Below are 24,985 nucleotides of genomic sequence, written 5' to 3'. Positions count from 1 at the left end.
AACAGCAATTTATTTTCACATTTACAAGACAAACATGAATAATATTTAAAGCAGTATTTACAAATATATACAAATATTAAAAATGTATTTTATGTTTTGAAAAAAATGGCAAAAAAGTATTTTTTAACAGTATAGCCAAGATACAGTACTTTTTTTTTTTTTTCAAGTTGGAAAGAGTGTCACCTCTCTTCAAGGAAACCTGCAGTTTCTGAATGAAGAAATGAAGGAGGAATGACAATTTAAGATTCATACAAGGTAAATCATCAGACAACTTTCACATTTTAAAATAAAGGCAAAGGCTTGGGGAAAAAAATAAAATCTAGACCCCCTCATAATTTTATATTAAAAAGGACTTCACTCACTTGACATTCTCACTATAAATGCTTTTAAAAGACTTTTGAACAAGAGTAAACATTTAAATAAAACACAGCTTACACTTCCTCCTTCTGGCATTCAAGAATTGCTAGGGTTACACATGGAAGGCTACTTGCCAAAACTTTTGTTTTGTTCAATGTTATTGTGGGGTGTTTGGAAGACTGGAACAAAATAGACTAATTAAGACAACATTTAAAATGTTATTAAGAATCCATATCCAGAATTTTCTTTTATATTTATAAATAGTAAGACTTTTTAAAAATGGGTATTTGTGGTGATTCCTAGGAATTGCAACATCACCAAATTGTACAGCAGAATAATAATATTAACCTTTTTTAATATAGAAGAACAGAAAGCATTTTGTTGTTTGATTTTTTTTGGTGGACTTTTTAACTTCATATCCTAAAAAAACTTTTATGGGACATCTGACAATCTGTACTGGGATGGATAGATCACAATCGCCGTAGATTCTGTTTGCTTTTCTTAGTCCCAGGAAGTGGCCCCGGCATAGAGCTGTGTTTCACTGGTTTCCCACTCATACAGACACCAGAGCTGTGGTAGCTGCACAGGCACTTTGTGCAAAAGTCAAAGCCACAACTTTCACGACTGCACATCGCTCTTTGTAGGTAGGAGTCATACTTTGCAGGTGAGCCACAGCGATGGCAGACTTTAAGACTTTCAGTGTTTTTCAAGGTCTTGGCAGCCTGTTAGAAAAAGCATATAAAGAAAATTATGAGTGGAGGGTAAATACACACCCCAAACATTCCCTGATGTTACTGAAGGGCCACAAAACATATAATAACTTCTCCTACTCCAGAGAGGTAAATTACAAATTTAGCCTAATTCTGCCTGTATCCAATTCTCATGGAGATCAAACAGGAATGATTAGTCTATAACTGCAGGTACTTTGGACTGGAATAGACAAAACCAATTTTAAAATCTTTAAATTTTAAATTTAAAGGACAGACTAAATGTAAAGCAGTAAGAAAAACATCCCTCCCTCCAGAATCCTTCAAACCTCATTTAAGGATAGCGATTCAGTTAACTTTAAAAAAAGAAAATAAATCTGAATTCCATTTAAATCATTAACATCTTTGAAAAGCAAGCAATGTGTCCAGAAATCTCAGCTGTGGGGCACTCTGCTTGAGACACAAAATGGAAGCAATTCCTACTTCTCTCCAGTGAATTCATTTTTGACACATAACCAGATCCACCATTCAAAATCATTCAGCATTAGAAAACTGTAGACATGTATAACACCTTATGTCACTTGTAGTTGTTAAAATCAAAATGTTTTTATAATCTGAATGTGTGTGTATAGATATATATATGTTTATCAAGAAAAAAGGACTGCTACTTCAGTGTACAGCTAAACTGTCAGATTCCTAATGCTACAAAGGGCTATACAGCATTATTAAAGCAGCTTGATCAAACTTCCCCGTGATTATATCTTCTCCTCTTATCGCACCAATTTGCAGAAGACTTTTGAGCCGGAGTATAAAACTTTTCCTAGTTAGGGGAACCTGTTGCTTATTAACAATGACTTTCAATAAATGGTTTTGAGTCTTACAAGACACTTGTAATGTAGACCTGCACCTATATGTGAGGGAAAAAAAAAATCTTACAAAAATAATAAGGTGAAAGGAAACTTAGGCTGTTGTTGACAACTCCAAATATGTGACATACTACAAATATGTAGTTAAAAAAAGCCATTTTAATGTCAGATCATCAGTTGGGAGAAAAAAGTGTAGAATGAACTGTAGAAATATTAGTTTGTTTCATTTTTAAAAAATAAGAAGTACTTAGTCTTTGGGTGCTTTTTTTTTTTAAATTGCCTATCAGTGTTGAAGCAAAATTGACAGGTTTTGTGGAACTGCTTATCCGGAAAACATGTGATTCGTTATAAGACCATGGAAACTAAGAGGAAATGACTAAACTTTTTCATGTCTGATCCAAGTCAAAATTTGAGAAAAAAAATCACTAAGCCATTTCAAGGGTACCTAGACACTCAGGGGATGGAGGTGGTGGTGGGGAAAGATGTAGAACATCTCTGTGTGAATATTCTCCACTCATTCTCTAACATTGTCTTAAAATAGCATCAATAAGCAAAATCTGGCAGCCATACTAGTAAGAGTTATAAGGACTTCAAATTGGAGATACTAGTTTCAGAAATATGCTTACAAGCTGATCATGTGCCAGATAACATGTGAGAAATTAAAGATGAGTGGAAACCACCAGTTACCTCAGAAAACTCCATAAGCCTGCTGTGATTCTTAGATGTCTTGGATCTGGTGCCTTTCTTATTCAAGTTGTTTGGTGGGGTGGCTTTCTGAATGGAAGCTAAAGCCGCTCGGTAAAGAACGTACTCCCTTGTTGCAGCAGGCTCTGATGCTTTAGTGACATTCTAATGAAAAGAAAAGTATGAATAAAATTTGAGAAGACTTACCTGATACTTTTTATTTAACAATTTATTTTTGATCCTTCCTCCTGGCTGGAAGGTTTCCAATAATAAAGCATCATACCAAGCAGTATGCTACTGATTTTACCTCAGCTTTCCCAGTCACTACTGTTATAAATGCAAAGAACAGACCCCTAGTTCAGACCGTCAAAACCAACCATCTTCTATTATGGAATGCAACTTACTTTCATATTAACACATCGTAATTATTTAGGCAGAGCATGTAAGCTAGTCACTGCAATGTTTTAAATTGCAAAGCAATATCTCTTAATTCTTTAGGGTGAACAGGGATGCCTGAAGTTTTCTTTCTGAGAAGTAAACTCCTCCCACTAATTTTCTAAGTTTGCAGGTCAGGTTAAAAAAAGCAATCAATGGCAGGGAAGAAATCAAACTTTATGGGATCGATGTTCAGTGGTGTCCATTTGTTTCACCCTGACAGGCTAGCACCATAAAATACTACATAAAATTCAAACTAGTTGACTGCCTTACTCTGTGGCTGATCCTAAGCCTTGTTTCATTGTTTCTCCATCTTTTGGGGAAGAAGTCTTTAAAAGAGTCTGCCTTGATAAAGTGCAATGCACTAGTGTGGTTAGATCTTGAATTTTTAATTTCATAGGACAAATAGGCATTAGGAATAGCTTACAGTGCAACAAGGTTTTCAGTTTTCTGTAGCCAACACGTTATAGTTCAAAGACTGTTGCTAGAAAGTATAAGCAGAGAACCAGTCACAAAGTTAGCTGAGTGGTTTCTCTCAGTCCCTCTCCCTTCTGGATTGGTGGGGATGCTGAGGTAAGCAAGACTCTGCTGAGAGCCTCCAGCAGGCAGTCCTGAAACGGACCCTCTCCCCTTCCTGCCTTCCTCTAATACAGGACATGTGGAAGCTCTTCAGAATATCTGCATCTCTCCTTGGTAACCTTCTCAGTCAAACCTCCTTGGGCTCCAAAGACAGTGAAGTGACTAGCAACACTTGAGACAGGGCATCCTAACAGGACAAACTCAGACACTCCAGTCACAACGTTTTCAATCTAAGAAATTCTTCTGCAACCTCTTAAGGCTGGGAGGAGTCCTGAAATAGCAGAAAGACACTGCTAGTTTAGGCCTGAAATATCTTGTTAAAGTGCAGAAACTTACAGAAAGGTTTTTCACAGCTTTACTATACATTTGAAAAATCCATTTATCTTCCTGTAGGATCTTCTGCCATGTTTTGCTGACTTTGGCAAAACTGCAACGACAATACAAACATATCAGTTACCTCCTAGGAAAAGCAAAAACTTTTAATTTCATAATGGGAATAACTACGTAATCTTTTTCTTTCACACAGAAGCTGAGATGTGTTCACAGTTGTAGTCTTTAATTTGCCTTCTAGGGAAAAAACACATTCTCTCTATATATCATGACTTACCTTAACAGTTCATCTTTCAATATACTAATACATAATACCAACCATTGAGTAAACGTCAGAAGCCCCATATCTAAAACATTCTAAGCCGCATCTGATTAGTTTGTTTACTTTCCCAATGAAATACAACAAGATCAATATACTTACTTTATTAAATCCATCTCACTGAGATGCCTTAAAATGTTTGCTAATACATGCTTCAGGTTCTTTTGGAAGAGTTCAGCAAGAATGTCTGTTCTATCTAATCCCATTTTCTTTCCAATTAGGTTACAAAATTCAACCTTTCCCCTAAAAAGAATTCTGTCTACTGCAGCCCAAGACCTGAGACTTCTTTTACCACTTTTTTTCAAAGTTGAGCAAATCATTTCTTCATAATGGATTACTGGCAACAAAGTCTTCTTTGAAAACTGTGCTTCGCTTTGGTTCTTTGTAGGACAATGCTTTGGTGTGCCACAGAGATTCCCAGCCAAAGGTATACTATCCTCATGTTCTATTGCATCAGAGTATTGATTACTTAACATAGAGGAATAACCACTGTCCTCATGAAATTTACTGTTTTCCAGTGCCTCCATTTCACAGATCCCTTCATCAAGTTGCTGAGTTACTTGTTTGTTTTCTTTGTTATGTACAGGCCTTCCTTCATCTTCGAGATCTAGATTTCTGGTGGATGCATGGTGTGAGTCACTAAAGAGTATTTTCTGATGCTCCTCAGCACAACTTTTACAAAAGCTTTCCTCATAATTCAAGGGGCAGGATTCTTCCAGTCTTGTTTTCCCCACAGCAGATTTCAGTGGTGTAAACCCAGCATGAAGTGGCTTACAATCAAAATCACATTTCATTTTGAAAGAGTGGTTAAGGTTTGATTTCATTTCTGTGTTTATATCCTGCAAGAAACAACAAGGACAATATTACAACACAGCATAAACTGCACCACAAACTTTTTTTCTTATAAAGAACTGATCACGCCTTCCTTCTGCGTTATGAATGTTAAGCTTTTATCTAACTCACCCCCTGGTGTCTAAAACATAGACAAGTAGTGGAACTAAGGATTTCAACAGCCACACATTAAATCTAGGCAAAGTCTCAGAATTAGAGCTTTATGCTGCATATAACTGGGGCAAGAAAACTGAGTGATTTACTCTGTCACCATTCCATCAGCATAGATTACTTTTAGACATACCAGTGCCTCCACTTCTTACCCCAAATGCAACAATACTCAGGACACTTGTGGTCCCTGCAAGGAACACCAGTGGCAGAGGATCCATGAGTGACAGCAGGCCCGTGCAGGGGTATAGCCAGGCCAGAGCAGCCTTAAGTTTGCATCCAAGGCCAGAGGCAATGCTGCTGATGCAGCCAGGTATCTGGCATTTTTAAAAGGTGGGGGAGGCTGTGTGGCCCAGGAAGACCTTTAGTGCTTACATGCATGTGTAAATTACAATCGAAAGCAGCGACCCTTAAACAATGGTCAAAGTGAACTAAAGGTTACTTACAAGCATGATTTTAAGAGCGTGGGAGGTCGATAGATACTACAGGGAAATTGAGCTTTTCTTGCCCTGTTTCTTTCCCCTTCCCCCCGAAGTGTGGTGCTATCTATATTAACAATTGCGGGGGGATGGGCGAGGGCTAAGGGGAGAAGGAAGCCATCTCGGTCGTGTTAAATCCAAGGGGAAAATAATTTGCAACATGCTTTGCAATCCGTAGGAAAACTAAGCTCCCCTATTTAAGCAGGTATTCCAAGGGATTTAAGCACTTCCAGCAGTTTTGGAAAAAAATATTAGAAAAACGTGTGTCATGAACGTTTCAGAGAAGAAGTCCCTTCTTCGTACCTACGTTTGGTGGAAAAAAGGCGCAAATACGCTCGCGGCTTTGTACAGTGTGAGTTGGGGGAGAGATGCAAGCCCTCGCTAAGCCGCCTCCTCCTCCCCTTCCCCCCTCGCTTGTGCGCCGCGAGCGAGCAGAGAGGCTTTTGGGCTGAAATCCCGCAGAACTGGGCAACGTCTCTCCCACCCCCTCTTCCTGGGCGCCGGAGCCAGCCCCGACCCCCCGGGGGAGCGGGCTCAGCCGCGGGCCCCCGCGGCGCTGTCAGGCTGCTCCCGCCCAGCGCTCAAGATGGCCCGGGAGGGCGGCAGGTAGACCGGCTCCCGGGCCTGCCCTGCCCCGCCGCCCCGGGAACCGCACCCCGCGCCTTCGGGGCTCTCCACTGTCCCCCACGTTGGAGAACTCCTCCCTAAACGGTGGCGGCGGGGCGGGCAGGGGCGAGCCGGGGGGATGCCCCCCTCCGGCGGCGTGGCCCAGCGGGCGGGAGACAGCACGGCGCAGCACCTCCCCGCCCGCCGCTGCCCGCCGGCGGGAGCCGCGTTCCCCACCCCAGCTCAGCCCCGACTCCGTTAGCGTGCGCCCCACACGCAGCTCGGTGGCGGGACCGGGGCGTTCTGCGGTCGCCCATGCGCCACCGCACCGCACCGCACCGTCCCGTCCCCTCTCCTCTCCTCCCCCCACACCGTCCCGCCGGCGGGATAGCTGCGGAGAGGGGCAGGGGAGGGCGGTGGGGCCGGGCAGCCGCCAAGGATCCCCGTCCCCGGTCCGCCTGCCGCCCCTCGCAGCACCGCCAGCACCCCCAGCCCCACCACCACGTACGCCCGCAGCCCTCACCGTTCCGGCCACAGAGCCCTCACCGGGGAGCCCTACTGCCCTGAGCCAGCCCTGCCACGGAGCCCCGCTACTCCGAGCCGGGCTTCGGACGGAGCCCCCTTGCCCTGAGCCAGGCCTAGGACGGAGCCCCCCAGCCACCCGTGCGTCCGTCCGTCCGCCCGCGCTCACCTGCAGGGATGCGCCGCCGCGACCGCGGGCAGGGAATGCGCGGCCGCTCTCGCCGGGTACTTTTAAAAACTTTGAATTTGGTGTCCAAAACCGCGCCGGCCAATCGGGCGCCGCCGGCGCGAGCGGCGCGGCCAATGGGAGGCGGGCAGGAGGCGGGGACCAATCCGGGGCGCGGTGGGCGGAGCGGGCCCGGCCTCACATTTTCCCTCCTCGGTCGGCCGAGAAGGAGGCGAGTGGCGCGCGCGCGCTCCGCGCGGGGTGGGGCCGGTGGCGTCTCCCGCCCGGCGCCCGCCCGCCCCTTCCTCCCGCCCGGCCCGGGGCGCTCTCCCCGGCCCACTCGACTTCTGCGCCGCGGGGGTGCCACGCGCCCAAGAGCTGCCGGGCGCCCAACTACATCTGCCTTTGCCTTTATAACGGGCTGCGTCTGGCATCTCCTCACCATCCCGGCACACGCTGCTTGCAACGCCCCAAGTGTGGAAAGCTCCGCTACCGGGGAAGGATTTAAGTCTGGCGGTGGATCTTACATCTGGGTTCCTCCCCGTGGAAGAACTGTATTTATTTTAAAGTACGATCAACGCTATTAGTAGCTGGCAGGGTGAGGAGGAGCGCTACTGGGAGCTGAGCAGATTGGACACCAGTGCTGGGCTCCTACTGCTGCTGAAAAAAACAATCTTCTCACAGCCCCGGGGGTGCGTTTAGAAATGAGACAACAGACCTTAAATTAAAATTAATATGGAGCAAGAAAGGGACTTCAAGTCTCTATGCAGCAAAGCTTGCCCTGACAGGCCAAGGAGGTACCACTCAAGATAGCTAAGTCCACCCTGTACGCCACTGTCAGATGCCAGTTTTGGGATACCTGTCAGCCTCCTGCCAGAGCCACAGGATACCTGGCTTTTCTCACACTGATCGGAGGCTGGCCACTTGCAAGGCAATACCACATCTAGTGTCTGTTAAGGAGCCTGGTGGGATCTGGCCCCACCCAGGCCACCAGCTGGGACATGAGGGAAGGTCTAGGGTGACAGATTGAAACACTCATATAGGTTTCAGGGGGTAGTTCAGTGCTTAGACCTGCTGATGGCCCTTACTTGTTTGGACAAAGATGAAGCTGAAATTAGAAGGAATCGCAAACTCCATCCATCCCTTAGTATAAGATAGCCCAGCTTTAAGTGAAGTCAAGACAACTGTCACAAATGCTCTGTAGTCTTCCATTTACAGTACTGATTTGCTAGGAATAAAGACCTGAAGTCCTAGTTTCTGCTCCAATCAATACCTACTTATTTTACACACAAAATGCAACAATGTTTATTTTCACTTTCTTATGTGCAGGAGGTGTAAATCTCCTAGGTCTAGATTTACTATGTCTCATGCTTGCCAACAGGAAGTATGTGTGCATACAGACACTCCTACATCTGAAGTTACTATATGCATCTTTAATTAAAAGATTTGGAACTTAATTATAGTTACCATACAGCATTTCCTAGAAAACAAAGCTGATGAAAATATTAAATGATTCTACGTGGTTTTTGACATGCATTGGTTCCAACTGCAGTCTCAAATGTAGAAAAAGATAATAAACTGGTAACAATCAGTTGATTTTTATACAGGATGTTTAAATAATGCATTTCTATAAGCTATCTGTAGCAAACTTACTTTGTTTCTATTCTAATTTCTCACACTAATTTTCATTAGGAGTCTGAAAGTAAACACCCCTATATTCATGATAATATTTTTCCTTGGGTTTCAATTTCTTATTTACTGGTTATTTATATTTCAAATACATTCTGTGTATGTATACACACATGCATAGGTACGATGCATGATGGGATAGTGTGGCATGGAACCTGAAGGTTTTGTACTGCTGTATTTCGGATTGTAAAATTAAGTCTAAAACGTTTAAAGTCTTCTTTATACACAGATGTAAACATGCACATGTATCAGCAGATTAGAAATGCAAAAGTGCTACTTTGCTTTCACAGATCAAATGTTTTAAGATGCTGTTAAATAAACAGACAAAACCATGTAACATTTAGAAAAATCAATAAAGTGGATGATCAATTAAAAACATAAAGGAGAAACTGAGCTGAAGCCAAATGGAGACTTGAAATATCGGCCAAACAATACTGTAATGATTCTCTTCACTTTTCACTCAGAAGCACCCTTTCCAAAAACAATTCATATAAGTCGTCACTTGGCTTTCAGAGTTTTTTTTTGAAACAAGTGATATTCTTAAACATTTTTTTATGTTTATTAATATGGGCCAGAAGGCTGTGAAAACATGAAGGAGATACAATTTGACTCCCTCTCCCATGCCACGCAGAAGTGATTAATCAATATGCAGATTAGTAGTGGGGTCATTTATTTGTCACTTTCTTCCAATCACTCCAACAAAACAGGATCTTTTTCTTCTCTCAAGTAAGCTATCTGACACTGTATTGATGTTTAAACTATTGTTTAAATGAAAAACTGAACTAAAAATAGCTCATTTTTTGAATGCGTACCTTTTGAGAGTGGTGTATCTGTATCTTCTTAGTGGAGAAATTAACTGCAGTTACTTCTGGCCCAGTCAAATTTACTTTTTAAGTGGACTGCTCCAGCAATAATGTCTCATATGAAAGTAATAAAGTCTTTTGCTCAAGTAAGAACACTGTCTATCAGTCATGAGGAAACAAGTTGTGGTGTCTTTCATGATCTGAAAAGCAGTTGCGTTTTCTGGGTGGTGCTCCAAGAAGCTCCTTTGCAGACAAAGGTCTACCTCTGTTGTAATGGGCTGACAAAAGAGCAACGTTCAGGATAGATTCTTTTTTTCATTTTCTGAAATAATTTCCATTAAAGATTCATAATCAGCATATTCTTTCAGAGCCTGTATCATTTCATCTAGCATTTCTTCCCCTAGCATGAAACACTCAATATGATGCACTGATCTGCTTATCCTGTGATCAGTAATCCGGTCCTGTGGAAAGTTGTATGTTCTGATCTTCTCCGATCTTCCTTTAGTCCCAATCTATCAGAGAAGAAGAACCAGTTTATCATCATCATCTTTTTATAAAAGGTATGAAATATTAAGCATCTAAAGCAAAAGCTTTCTTTTCCTCCCACAATTATCCAAAATTTGTTATAGTTACATAGTACTCAGACGAATTCAACAGTCACAGTAATTCTTCTCAAATATGTAAAAGAACAATTTTACTGCATCTTTTTCTAATACTATTCCAGTTCTTCATGCTGTAATCCAGTTTGTTTTATTAAATCGCTAGAATTTACATAATACTGAAATTTTAAGTCTGGCTAAGATATAATACAACCTTTACTGTAAAAGTAGAATGGAATTTTTTTTGCCTTGTGTAAGTCCTTCCTAGGCTCCTGTTCCTCCATATTTGCATTTACTATTTGCAGTTCAACACAGGAGTTACCCCAAGAACATAAGCTTGTACAGAATTATGTCTTTACTAAGTGAAACTTACTTGAATCTTTCGAACATTGGTTCTCTTTTTGGTTTCTTCTTCCAGTTTGGCATTGTATAGTTTAGCACAGAGCATTTGCATAGCCTTCTCTTTGTTTCTAATTTGAGATCTTTCTTGCTGACATTCAGACACAATCCCTGCCAAAAATATCATGACATTTAACACTTAACAGTAACACATGCTAGAACGGTTTTGCAATTTCTAGAAGATTTTTATTATGTTACGATAAGCTGTTTCTTTCTTTAATACATATTTACGATTGGGAATGTAAAAGTCCAGGCTTATTAATGTCTAATGCTACATTCTGGGAGGGAAGTGCAGGCTGAGCTGTACAGGTGCTTTAAGACATAAAACAAGAAATTTAATTCAATATGTTGGACAACAGGTAGATAATGAAATAAAAAATAAGTGATGTGATCTGACTTACAGAAGACACCTTTCATACTTGTAATTTTTGCTCACAGTTTCAGGAAATTTAGGATTTAAGGAGCAGTAAAATACATGAGATAGAGACTGTACAGAATATGATCAGAATATACAAAAACGGGCACTATTTTCTTGAAAAAAAGGTGTGGCTTCTCCCCCCCAGAACATACAACTCAAGTTAAAATGAGAAGTGAACCTAAGAAAGGAATAGGGATAAGAAATACAGGAAGAAGAAAGCACAAGCGAAGTTGTTATTTGGATTTATTTTAAGTAACTCTGGTAAGATTACAGTATGCTTTTATAAGATTACATAGTATTACTTTACGGAAAACTTATTTGCAAACAACTTTTTGGATTGAAATGAAGGTATATAAGAAGAGTTGGGATGAGAGAAACAGAAGTAATAACAGGACAACTGAAAAGCAAGAGAGATCAAAAGGAATGAAGAAGGGAAAGGTGGAACAGGAAAAAGTCAGGAGATAAGGTGAGATATAAAACTCTCTATGAACCATCTCTAGTGCATAACCACACAAAATTTGCAATATGTTTTTCAGATTTCTGTAACAAGCACTATTAACTACCTCCAGCAAAAGCTAATATTATTTGCTGGTTTTATTTTGTGGTTTTTTTTCCAAACCTGGAAGCAATGCAAAACTTTCTGAATCAGGAATACCTTATCTTGAACAGAATTCTATCCTCTCCACTGTTTACCTTCTGCTTTACTGAGGTGATGCAACAAGTGCAGAATGGATTAATGTCTTCAATAAATATGAAGAAATGGGTGGCAAAAATCTGGATACATGAAGATAAAGAGCACTCAGGATTACCCTGAGGCTGTAAAACCTGACTAATGTTTGTGGTAGAGAAGAGGAAAAGTTAAAAAGCAATGAAAGTCAAGGCAGCTGTTGTGGATTGCTCAAAGGGAAGTAAAAAGCTTAGGAATGGCCATAAAAAAAAAAGATATGATAGTTAAAATCAGGTAGTACTAGAGGGTGTATCTTTCTTATCCCTCCTACGTTTCCTCACCTGAGCCTTGGGGATAGGCCTCCTAATTATGTGTGTAACCTATGGGAAAGGAGCCAGCAGACAAATGGAAACTGGCACCCTCAGCAGACTCTGCAATTAAAAGCAACATTTTAATATGGAAATAGAACAATCTCTCTTTCGGAGACTAGTCAAGAAAAGGCAAATCATTAGATTTTAATGTACTTTGTTTTTCAGTTTCTTTTCCATTATTTGAAAGCTTAAATATAACTTTTTCATAGTAATTGATCTGGATGCTTTTAGTGTCAGGCTTAATGGCAAAATGGATAGCTTACCTACTGAAGCCAGTACTCTTCACTATTACAAACTGCATGGTGCACATTACAAAATGGTGCATTTAGAGTACTATAAACACACATGAAAACTGTATGAAAACTCTGCTCCTACTGTTGTCCAGGTTTGAAAATAAAACCATTGCTTCAAAAGAAATTCTGACAGCAGTTTTGCAATGTAGATCTTGTACTAAGGAAAAAATGAAGCACCTGTTGGAATATGAACTATCCGTACAGCACTGTCTGTGGTATTGACATGTTGACCTCCAGCTCCACTAGCTCGCTTTGTTTCTATCCGTAGATCTTTTGGATTAATTTGCAGCCTCATCTGTCACGGGAGACAGAAAAAAAACAACCAAACAAAAAAAAAGAACACATTTCTGTGGTTTCTTTCTAGGCAAATGTCAAATATACATAGTTTATTTTATAAGGCACATGCAGGCAAGATCAAACTTTTTAAGGTTTATGAGTGGTAGCTTGTATCCAACTTATATTAACAAATCCTTGTAGCTGGATTGGAATGCAACATGATGGAAGCCAGAAAATCAGATTAATAGTAGTTTAAGGCATAACCATCCCTTAGCACTAATCTTCCCCCTCTTCTGAAAGCTCTGCAGCCTCTTCCAGCAGAGTTAACCAATATTTGAACATGTTTTTTAGATGAAACGAACATATTCCCTTTGCTGGCTCTGGAATGGGGTGATGGGCTCTGGGAGGAAGCAGCGAGACAACTTTGGGAGAGAACAGGAAGGAGTAACATCTTTGACAACTTGCGAGGTCAACGTAAAATAAAGAACAAAACAAAGCTTTAATTCTTAACCAGTTATTTTTAACGAAGCAAATATGGCAAGAATTAATTATCACCCATACACTTTAGAAGGGGAAAGCAAAACACTACAAAAATGGGGAAAACGAAGTGCTAAAAGAAATGATCTCTGTAAAGTAATTCAGTCTTTTGTTACTTTGTAAAAACTGTCATTTTCCACAAAACATGCAAGACAGTCACAGTGAATTTGCAAGTTAAAGTGAAATAAACTGCCAGTGACTTTCTTGAGATTAAGATTATGAGACAAAACGGAAATTCCTTATTTCAGTCCCCTAGACAAAAATAAACAAATATGACTTAGTTTAAAACTAAGATTTCAAAAAAAATCATTAAGAGAGAATAACAAGAGACAGAAAATACTTTGGTATCAGCAATAATGCATGTAAAACATTGCTCATGTTAAAGTCTGTTATACTAAGAGATAAATATTACCACAGTGGGTTGGGGTAATATGGCAACAGTCATTGTGCTAGTGTGAATGCGTCCTTGTTTTTCTGTCTTTGGCACCCGCTGAACACGATGCACTCCTCCTTCAAATTTCATGTACTTGTAAGCCTCAAGTCCCGATATACTGGCAACTGCATGTCTTAAGCCACCTTAAATACAGAAGAAAAACCGTTGTAAAGCTGTAAGAAAAACTTTTGGCACTATGTCGTTACATTTTAAACAGTGTATTTGTGTATTTAGACTTGTCATTTTTTTATTAAAATTATGAAATTTATCATTTAAATACTTCGGCAGAATTATACCAAAAATGCAAGAGAACTCTTAAAAACAAAGCCAGACATATATACTCACACACTGTCTCAAGTAAAAGACTGTCAAATTCTTTTTTTATAGAGTCCAATTTATGGTTTTTATTTACATAAAAAGATCGTCTATGAACCATGTACATACATGTACACATAAAATCATAAACCACAGTAGAACTCTAACATCAGCACTAAGTTTACATAAAGATCAGATTTTGAAAGCCACCTTCAGGAACTACAGCACTTTTTAGTTAGTTCAGAACATTATCGTTCAATGAGAAAAAAAAAAAAACTTTTTAATTAAAGAATGAGTATTATTCATACTCTTCTTTCCATCCATTCTCCTCTATGCATCCTACCCATATCTTGTCTTTGCTCCTCCATTTCATCTTAATGGAGCAAGTAGAACTCTTAACTCTTGCCCTTCTTACCAACACATCCAGCAAATGCTTGACAGCAATGTGCTGAGAAACTAGCATTGAACAGCTTGGAACTTGTAGATAAAGCCCAATAAAATGATGGTTTCATGACAAAAAGTTTGTTGCAATACTAGTATATGGCTCTTCCTCCTTTGCTAGTGTGCAAACCCTTCAGTTGTGCCAGTATAGCCTTGAAGGAAGAGAAGTGATGGCACTATAAATTAATGTAATTTTTCACCCTTTCTGGTTTTCAGTCCAGCTCAGTTCCCAGATCCCATTATCAGCACACTGGATGGTGCATCAATGGAATGATTAAAGGGAAGATAGGTGGCCTTGAAAGAGTATTGCTGTTGAAGTCTTGCAACATGAAACCACAGCCGAGGAAAAGCAGCAGCACATACTTCTCAGAAATACCATTTTTGGCTACTTCTAGACTAAGGAAATCAACCATAGGGACAAGATAGCAGCTTTTTTAAAAGGGTGAATGAAGACAACATAGAATCTGAGTCACATTTGTGGAAATTAGCCTAATCCACGTCTTCTTTTTACTTCATCTCATTTTTGTCCTTCTGACTTATAAAATTTTTCTCCTCCTTGTACAAATCTGTACCACTTCTATTCAGACATACTGTTCAACATACCTAGTGCTTCACTAATTTAATTTATAGCCATTATCTACTATCAATTCTGTAAGACAGATCTACCATGTTTAGAATAAATCTGACTGTGAGCGTGTAGTTTAACAAATAAAAATCAAAGTTTAGATCAGTAAGTTTCATTCTAACAGGTAGTGTGAAATCTTTCTACTGCTATGCAAACCCTATTCGAATGAACAAAAGATTTCTCCTTTATTCTGAAAGAATCTTATAAAAACTTTAATAATTAATGTAGTTGAGGAATAAAACTTACTTACTCCTTTACACAGGAGTATAAAAATAGATACTAAAAAAAAATCATAAGCAACATCTCTGCACATGAGGAAGAAGCTAGGCTATGTCAGGAGTAAAAACAATATGAATGTCCACAAGGCTATGGCACTATTGACAAGTATTAATCATGTGATAAGCAGTTCATTGCAAAAGCTAATGTTGGGTCTTTTCTCCCTCACTTCTCCTGGCATTAATGCATATACACCATGGGTACAGTCTGTCTATGTCAGCTGCACCCACATCCGTGACATGTTAAGTCTGTAGTGATAACAGTGTGCCTGTGGCACTGTAGCAGTTAGCAGGAGATGACCAAGAGGCTGCTTCAGAAGACAGGTATTTAGGTCATACTGCTTCAAATCAACTATCACCAACACAGGCTTAATATGAAATGCTGCCAAATGCAATGAAATTTCAAGAAACCCCCTGGCAGAAATGTCATAGGCCTGTCAAATATAGTTAGTTCTTACTAACTACATACGGTTAATGCTAATAATATTATAGTTAATAATATTATTAATACAATTAATTATATATAATATTATATAACAATATTATATATTATTATAATTAAATATAATTCTTATAATTATGTAGTTTATATAATAACATTATAGTTAATGCTTGCCCCTTTCAATTAAAATGTCCCTGTCTATCGTGAAAGCTGACGTGCACAGAAGAAGGGTGTGAGTTTAAACTAATTTTTTACGTGGCATCTTATACCCAGATTGAGACAAAATCCCCTATCTGTGTCTCTGCCTGCCACTGCAGGGTGAGATGCATTGGATAAAGGACATGTGGGTTCGTACTTTAATGTGTGTGCTAAATCTTGAACATGCTATTTTGCACAGTGGCATCCCTCAGTAGGTCATTAAAGTCAGTTAAGAGTGGACTGAAACCAGTTCTTAATTGCAGCTTTGTTTAAGATTTATCTTGTTCACACATGCTCACATTTAGATGTCAAGTGAATTCTAGAGCTCTCTGAAATGAGGGAATTTGATGTTTTAATGTAGGACCTCGCTTCTGCTCGTGCAGTCCATAAAAATGGGGCATGGATGGGATACAACATCCCAGTGTCATCAGCAAGAATACTTAACTCCATTCTTACTCAGCACAGCACAGGCACTTTGAACCTCAGGGTTTAAACACCGGCAGCCTTTTGGTAGTGCTGCCATCTATAATACCCCTACCTCCTGAATTATTTCTAGCTCCTCAGTTTTGATAATATGTGGTCACGCAAGTTAAGATCAGAAGATACACTGCAGGAGGCTGACAACAGCTAGGGCTGCCTTTAATTTTCTCTAAATTTACATTCTATTTTGCTCAACACCCATTGTCCTCAGCATAAGCAAGCCCTCAGCAAGACAGAAAGAGTTTAAAATAAATACATATCCATTATAAAAGCTAGCAGTTTCAAAGAGAAAATACAGTTAGTTATATACTAGGTTAATGTATTACTTTTATTTCCCATTTAGGCATTAAAGAGAATGCCTCAGAGGGTGCAGGCTCCTTGTCCAAGGACTGAGCTTTCATCAAATAGGTAGCCAAGCACAACTCCCTTTCTCTTCCAACCACAGGACTGCAAGTTGAGTCAGTCCTGACTTAAAACTATTTAACAACAGAGAGTTTTTAGGCTAAATCAGTGGATTAATCCAACTAGCTCTGTGGCTTCAAAATTGCTAGAGGTGAGAGGGAACATATAGCTACAGCTGTCTGGAAGGTGGGACAGCCCAGCTGACTCTGAATCTGTGCTCTGAAGGTGAAGTTGTATGCAAGTGCAGGGGTTTACCCCATCTAAGTCTTGCCTCAATGGAAAGAGCAACTCTCTGCTCCCCCTAGTATATAAAATAAAGACCACCCAGACCCTTCCGCCACTCTGTTTACACCCATCTAACCTACACCATGTTTATTCCATTTATTTAAAAAAAAAAAAAAAAAGAAGTTAATAGATTTCTGTTGGCTTTGAAGGCTGAACTGGCTCAGTTCTTGGCAAAGTGTTTGACTGGTCATGAATGGGGATAAATGTGACTTTCCTCTTTCAGCAACAAGCTGTGCTGTAACATGAAGCTGGTTCTTGTCCCTAACTTTGCTTGCACTGTGCAAACAGTTTACTTGACAAATGATCTCTTGACCATAAAAAAAATAAATTATTAATAGTAAAAAAATCTAGGTAAGAGGCAATACTGAATTCAAGTATCATTAAATTTAAAAAATCTATATTAATTGACAGCAGCCACTCTGGGAGATACTGTGAAAACCCAAGTTTATGTTCATCAACTTGAAATAAGTCACCTGCTAAGAACTCTAAAGAAAGTTCTTTAGATATTGTACACATATAACACTTTTAAAATCAAACTCTACTACAGATTTTAAGAACCCAGAACTCTAAATGAAATCTATAATAAAGTACAATTGTATCCGCATATCTGAAAGATGAAGACATCCCTTTGTTTGAAATGTGAATACAGACAACAAATCAAGCCTGCACTTAGATTTTCAAGTTCTGAGTTTGTGACTATGTTTCTTCCATGGAGTCCATTTTTGAATCATCTTTTAATCTCTCAATACACAACAGTGAATCAAATATTGTACTTACGCAAGAAGGGCACAGAAAGACCCTCCATTAGAAGGAGAAAGTAGCTCACTGGACATGAGAAACTCAACTAGGAGAGTTGTGGATATTTATTTTTTGTGAATTTCTGCATGGTTGAAACAGAAACGGCTCAAGATACTTGATAATATCAGAGTCCAAAACGTGGTGTAAGTAAACAGAAGTAGTGTTAGAAGATGCTTCACATTTCTCAAAGCTTGTTAAAAGTCTCTCCGCAATTATATTAAGAGTTGACTGAAAAGAGACTATAGTTTTTCCTGACAGATTGCATATCCTAACATCCTAGCTTTTCCCAGTTCTGTAGTTTCACTTAAAAAAAGAAAAGAATGCTGACGAAAGTATGAATACAGGTAAAGTGTCACAACCAATCTGAGCTAGGAGCACCAGTGCCTACCTACTGATCCATACCCACTATGATATATATACATCACCTCCACAGCAATATGTAATCAAGGAAAATGTGTTAGCTTTACTCACAAGAGCACGGGTAACAGTGAGTCTGCTGATCTGTTAACACAGACTTAGCAAATCTAGCAAATCTAGCCTGCTGAGAAACGTGGCTAGCAATATGTCAATCAAAACCCAAAACCCCTGCCACTTGTTGGGCATGTTTCGGATTGCAGTTTCACAGTTGGCTTAAAATGACTGAACCTTTTGCTGCTGGAAGGAGATCCTGCTTTTCTCACTGCCACCACCAGCAGCCACACACTTCTGCTTCCACCACCCCCATAAACATTTCTCCTCTTCTCTTGTGCTGGATTACCTGTAAACTAATCAGGGGGTGTGGGTGTGTGTACTATTTTTCAGATGGATTGACTTGGTGATGAGACTCTATGAAGATGCATAATTACAAGTGCCAATGCAAAGAAGTCATCAGTAACACAGAGACAGCAGCCTCATCCTTGTGAAACAACTTTACACACTAACTGGATTAAGCTAATATTAACTAACATGTGCCACTGCCTCAGTTTGTTTTGTAAACCTACCAATCCCCATCTTTGCAAAGACACTGTTCCATGAGATGCAGTGAACTAACTTCACAGCTCATCACCAGAAGATCCAGTTCTTCCACCTTCCTGCATTCAGCTCCATGTTGCCGCTTATCTTATACTAGCTCTAAGGCTCATGAGAACCGACTTAACACATTAACTAGGCAAAAAAATATCCCAGTTGTAAAAAACAAACTCTTTGCCAGTTTAAGTGAAACGATGTCAAAACAGACAAAAAAAAGGTGGGACTGCTCAGACAGGCAGAGAGGCAGTGAGAAAAGGGGGAGAAAGGAGAAAGATCTCCTTTTACTAGCATCAAGCTGTCAAACTGATTACCTATGAAATTTTAGTTTTTTAGTTGAAAACTTCCTTAGTTAGATCTTTTCTCTCAAAATTGCAACAATTCCCCCACTTTGCTCATCCTTTAGCTGTTACAGATGAGCTCTATTCCAAACATCCCATTCCTTACATAAATCCTCAGATCACATTTTTTTAGATAAATTCAAGATGCTTTAGATTAAGCCCCAAGAATAGTTTTAATTATATCGATCCCTCTTTGCTAAGGGATCCATAATAATAAACAGACCTTCAATCTGCCACCAAACTGATCTATAAACACTAGAATCATTATGTAACTAAGTAGAACAGCACATACAAATAAAATGTATATGTAATCTGTATTTGTAAAAAAACAAAGCTAAAACAATGTATCTGCATCACTTTCTGAATTTTCTTCCGCCAAGCACTTAGTTAATTTCTACTTTTTTAATCTAATGAAAGGTAAGTTTTATTTTTTAGCAGTTTAGTATTTTAATTGAAATTCCATTTCAGAATTACTTTCTTAAATACAGAAGCTGAGGAAAATTCTACTCAGACTTTCAATCGATCTTCCACTTCTAAAATTAAGTTAGTTCAAATTAGCTTCCTGTAATCAGGAAATTCAAGTGTCATATGAGTGAGAGTGTTTCAACTTAAATTAAAAAGTTGCAAAGATTTAAGTATTTTCATTACTGACCTATTTCACTGGGAAAGTATTCTAGTATTTCAAATTTCCACTTTTTATAGGCAGCATATCGTTGATACATATCAAGTATCTCCGAGGTGAACAGCATGGCTTCCTGCCCTCCAACTCCAGCCGTTACTTCCATGACAAGATTACTCTCATCTGTTTCTTCTGAAGGAATCAAAAGCAACACTATCTGCAAATACAAAGACACCCAGCTAAGACTTTCCCCTGACACTGCTATCCACAACTGAAATAGTATAAAACACCAGACAAGACTGTAATCGATCTAGGCTGCCTTCTGCACTAACTCAACAGTTGCCCAGAGGACAGGCTTCTCATGCCTATGGCAGTGAAGCAGCAGCAGTCAGGAGGAGGTGTGGGGAAGTGCTGCATTGCAGGAAGGCTCCCTGTGTCTGTTCCTGGTCACAGGAGCTACACAGGCCTCTCTCAAGACCTATGAAACTTCACAGAAGTTTTCACCCATCAGGAGCGCTGCAACATCTGGACACCACAGGATACACGCTGGTTCCAGCAAGACAACTGAGCATCTCCCTTCCCATCTGATTCCCTTCTAACCTGGTCTCAGCTGCAGAGTTAAGAAGGTATGGATGTTCAGTACAGTCCTTCAACAACAACAAACCTGTTTTATTCATTTATTTGAGAGCAGCCCTGTGGAGGACTTGGGAGTAGCACTCTATGGAAAACTGAGTATGAGCCAGCAGTGTGTGCTCACAGCCCAGAAAGCCAACCGTACCCTGGGCTACGTCAAGAGAACTGTGGCCAGCAGGTCGAGGGAGGTGATTCTGCCCCTCCAGTCTGCTCTCCTGAGACCCTACCAGGAGTACTAGGTCCAGCTCTGGGGCCCCCAACATGAGAAGGACATGGACTTGCTCAAGTGGGTCCAGAGGAGGCCACAAAGATGATCAGGGGCACCTCCCCTGTGAGGACAGGCTGATCAGCCCAGAGAAGAGAAGGCTCTGGGGGAGACCTTATAGCAGCCTTCCAGTACTTAAAGGGGACTACAGGAAAGCTGGGGAGGGACTCTTCATCAGGGAGTGTAGCGATAGGATGAGGACTAAAGTTCTTAAACTGAAAGAGGGTAGATTTAGATTAGACAAAGGGAAGAAATTCTTCACTGTGAGGGTGGTGAGACACTGGAACAGGTTGCCCAGAGAAGCTGTGGCTGCCCCCTCCCTGGCAGTGTTCCAGGCCAGGCTGGACGGGGCTTTGAGCAACCTGGTCTAGTGGGAGGTGTCCCTGCCCATGGCAGGGGGGTTGGGACTAGATGGTCTTTAGCATCTCTTCCAACCCAAACCATTCTATGATTCTATAATTTATTTAAAAAGGGAGATCCAGGCTTCTATTGATCTGTAGAAGATAGATAGACCAGAACCCCAAAAATATATCACAATTTTGCAGGCTGGACCAAAAACTCTGAATGATTTCCAAATGCTTTTCAATGTTTTCAATCATCTTCCTTTACTAGCATCAGGTGATGCTTCTTTCCACAAACTTAATCTTTTGGCAAAATCCTAAGTATTTCCAAAAATATTTTTAAAGTGACAGTTGCATTGTTATCAAAGGAATAAAGAATGTGACAGTACCACTTTCTACTTCACACTAACATTAAGAACATGTAACAATGTAAAGATCGTTATTTTTATGTTAAATAACACAGACACTATAGACTGCTATCTTAATATAGGCTCTACAAAGTAGTTACATAGTATTAAACTATTTTTTGCAAAAACATTAGTGTGTGCAATACTATCTAAGTTTAGTATTTCCCATAGATAAAAAGCTGGACACCCATAAAGATACACCCAGACAAGACAAAGTATACCATCTATTTATAAAGATGTACTGATTCAAACAATTTCAGATATAAGAAGGCACTTATTTACAGGCTCTCTTTGTACCATCTGCATTTTTCATTTTCCTTAGATAAAAGACACTAGTTGAGGAGTATAATTGGCAGGGAAGGGAAGAGGAGAAGAGTTTATCTTACACATCTTATTTTGATGTGAATACAGTTCCTCTTTCTTCATTTATGAACAGCAGGGAAATATGAGGCTTTTAAAGGGGATCTAACCTGGTGTTTCAGTTCAGCTATCTCTTCTTCACAGGAGGCAATTTCCTTTTCTGTAAGCTTCTGGAAATCTTCGCTCTCATCTGGAATATTTGAGTATGGTTAATCCTCAGACTTATATCAGTGTCTACTCTCAGAAAACATTCTGAAAAATAACCACACAAAGAACCTACTCTACAAGAAAAAAACCCACAACAAACCACCCCACAAAACCCCCTAAACACATTAAATCTGTCAGAAAATGAGATTAATAATATCATCTGTAACAAAGATACACAGTACATAGTAAAAATGTTTTCCAATATTGTTCAGGTATGAAACAGGAAATTCCGAAATACAAGAAGTTCCATTTAAACATTAAAAAAAGCCCAACCCAACCAACCAAGAGTTGCTGTGCTGGTGGTCAAACAGTGGCACAGTTGCCCAGAGAAACTGTGGAGTCACTGTCCTTGGAGATATTCAAACCCCGACTGGACACAACCCTGAGCAAGCCGCTGTAGGTGACCCTACCTGAGCAGAGGGTTGGACTGGACAGTCTCCAGTGTTCCCTTCCCACCTCATCCATTCTGTGATTCTAAGAAATTACTTTCTGTATTTCAGTGTGTCAGGAACATCAAGGATTTAAAGAGCACAGCAACCCCACAACTGATGCTTCACTGAAAGGACTATTACCCCTATCACTGTACGCAAAAATTTGAAGATAGTAGTAGTAATTTCAAGTATTTTACTTCTGTCGTTTATTCCAGAACAGCTGCAAAACTTCTAACACATCACTAAAAACAAAGGTATGGAAGAACTGTCACATAATAAGAGGTACTTGCTACTTGACTGATCAACACTAATGCTTTACAATTAAGGCTTGTTTTTCTGTACTACAGTTTCGGTATGTTAAAATGTTCCCTTTTTTCTGGTCAATATCAAACTTCACACACACACGCAAAAGAATTTTTAAAGAAATCAACATCTTACACAGTCTCTGATCTGCACTGATTCAGCTCCTTCACCCAGAATAAAAAAAATACTACCCCAAAGAGGAGAAAATGGTATACACAGTGAAAAGGGGGGAACTGGGGCAGGCACAGGGCCATGTAACTGCACGGTCAGCAGCAAGAGAATAAAAAGAAAGATGCTAGGCTACTTTTTAATCTGTACAGCAAGCTTTTAAATGCTTTCAACTGAGATGGGAAGTACACTCTTAGAATAAAGCCACACCTTTTCAGCACTGTATCTGCATATAATCACTAGCAGATTTTTTTAACTTTACAATTTAGGCTTAATAATGGTGAATTAATCCCCTCCCAATCACTTCTTTAAGAATGACATTTTAAAAATGATCACGAGTAAATCTGTTTAAAATTTGTTTAAACAAGCAGCATGTTTTACCTACAGCTGGCTAAAAGCATGCATGCTTGACTGCCTGCCTAACTGTAACTCTTCAAACGTGTAAACTTGATCATCTCCAACTAACTTCCTTTACACTAACTATTGTCTGATCAAGGACTAGTCATTAAGGCCAAGAGAAGGAAGCGTAAGAATTAAGGAATTACAAATCCATTAGAGTCAAACCAGCTATTAATAATGCAATTAAATTATTCAATGTATTCAATTAAGAATTACTCTAACAGTTGCATACTTTAAGATGCAAATGTAATACGGGCTCTAAAAATCAGTTTAAAAATATATATACAAGTATTTTTAAGCATGAGCTACAGAAGTGCTCCAAGTTACTGATAAGCTCTTGTGATCACTTTGCTGAAGTTCTAAGGCTGGTTTGATAACACTGGCTCTTCAGCACATTCTGAAAGGAGAAAAAAAAATAGGGGGTGAAAATCATTTGCTTTTGGACAGTGTTTGCCATCTCCATTAGTCGGAATAACTGACTACAGTTAACACTTCTGAGTAATCAGTATTTAGCAAAGGAGTAAGTATTAAGATCTAGGGAACATTTCATAATTTAGTGAATGTTTACTGATCTTAATGCACTCATTTTGTGCATTTTGGTTTCTAACTGCTATCAAAAGGAAGACTGAGTCAGGGTAAAGAAATATTCACTATTGGCATCACTAGAAGCGTGCAGCTACTAACACAATCCAAAATTAAATCACAGTGTGGAGAGAGCACAAGCAGATGCCAAGGCCTACGACTGCAGAAATAGACACGGGCAGGCAGGTGACGGGTCTGTCTTGACAGCAAGGAAAAAAGCCTCAAAAAATAATCAGAAGTTCTGTATCCCTGATTAATTATCTTTATTTCATATGAACTAGATGTTATCACACCACTCCTCCTTCGGGTACCAGCGGTTCCCACGGCCGTGGATGAGCCTTTTCCACCCGCCCCGCCTGACGCCGGCAGCCCCCACTCGGGAGGTTCGGTTCGGTTCGGTTCGGTTCGGTTCGGTTCGGTTCCCCTCCCTTCCCTTCGGCAACCGAAGGCACCCGGGGCCCGCGGCGCGCGCGCCCCCGCCGACAGCCCTTTAACCCTTCCCCGCCTCCCGCCGCTCTCCCGCCACCGCCGCGCGCCGCCCGCACGCTCACCGTGGGCGGCGCCCCGTGGGCTGCCTGCGCCCGCCCCCTGGGGGCGCTCCCCCCAATCGCCTCGGCACATGCAAATCACTCCTCTCTCCCCGCCCCCCCGCCCGGGGCACCGCCCCCCGCGGCCCGGGCCGCCCGCACCTTGCCGCGCCAGCTCCCGCGTGTCGCGCAGCTCCTGCTCCTTGTCGCGCAGCCGCTGGATCCGCGCCGCCAGCTCCGGTCCCGCCCCGGCCCGGCTCCGCGCCGCCAGCAGGCGACGTAAGGAGGGGCCGGCGAACAGCTCGTCTAAGCTGGGCCGGGCGCTCAGCCCGCGGCGCGGCTGCGGAGGGCATGTCCCCGCCGCGCTGTCCCCGCCCGGCGCTGCCCGGGGGCTCCGAGGGGACAGCGCGGCCGCCCGGCAGCCTTGCGCCGCGCGGAGAGCTCGCGAGAGCAGCCGCATGGCCGGCCGGGGCAGGAGCTCGGGCGCCCTCCCTTCGCCAGCGCTGTCCCTGCCGGAGACACCCGAAGGCGTTCGGCCGCCGGATTTCCGGAAGTTGCCGAAGAGGCTCGGCGCTGACTTCAGGCGCGGTCGGAAGTCATCG

The 24,985-nt window shown here is 41.0% G+C and overlaps 2 protein-coding genes across 2 annotated transcripts; both read right to left on the bottom strand.

Moving 5' to 3' along the window:
* Positions 1 to 9,676, bottom strand: FBXO5 (F-box protein 5). The gene is made up of 5 exons (XM_074896541.1): positions 9,551 to 9,676; positions 4,380 to 5,116; positions 3,965 to 4,055; positions 2,618 to 2,779; positions 1 to 1,079 (listed from the first exon to the last, which is right to left on the bottom strand). The coding sequence occupies exons 2-5, from the start codon at positions 5,099 to 5,101 to the stop codon at positions 828 to 830; spliced, it is 1,227 nt and encodes a 408-aa protein (XP_074752642.1). The 5' UTR covers positions 5,102 to 5,116; positions 9,551 to 9,676; the 3' UTR covers positions 1 to 827.
* Positions 8,332 to 24,985, bottom strand: MTRF1L (mitochondrial translation release factor 1 like). The gene is made up of 7 exons (XM_074896542.1): positions 24,546 to 24,985; positions 21,877 to 21,956; positions 19,794 to 19,977; positions 13,514 to 13,677; positions 12,466 to 12,583; positions 10,514 to 10,650; positions 8,332 to 10,053 (listed from the first exon to the last, which is right to left on the bottom strand). The coding sequence occupies exons 1-7, from the start codon at positions 24,841 to 24,843 to the stop codon at positions 9,838 to 9,840; spliced, it is 1,197 nt and encodes a 398-aa protein (XP_074752643.1). The 5' UTR covers positions 24,844 to 24,985; the 3' UTR covers positions 8,332 to 9,837.

This window comes from Athene noctua, chromosome 1 (genome assembly GCF_965140245.1).
Source record: "Athene noctua chromosome 1, bAthNoc1.hap1.1, whole genome shotgun sequence".
NCBI classification, from domain to species: domain Eukaryota; kingdom Metazoa; phylum Chordata; class Aves; order Strigiformes; family Strigidae; genus Athene; species Athene noctua.
Note: the sequence above shows the minus strand (reverse complement) of the source record. Positions and strands in the feature narration are given on the sequence as shown.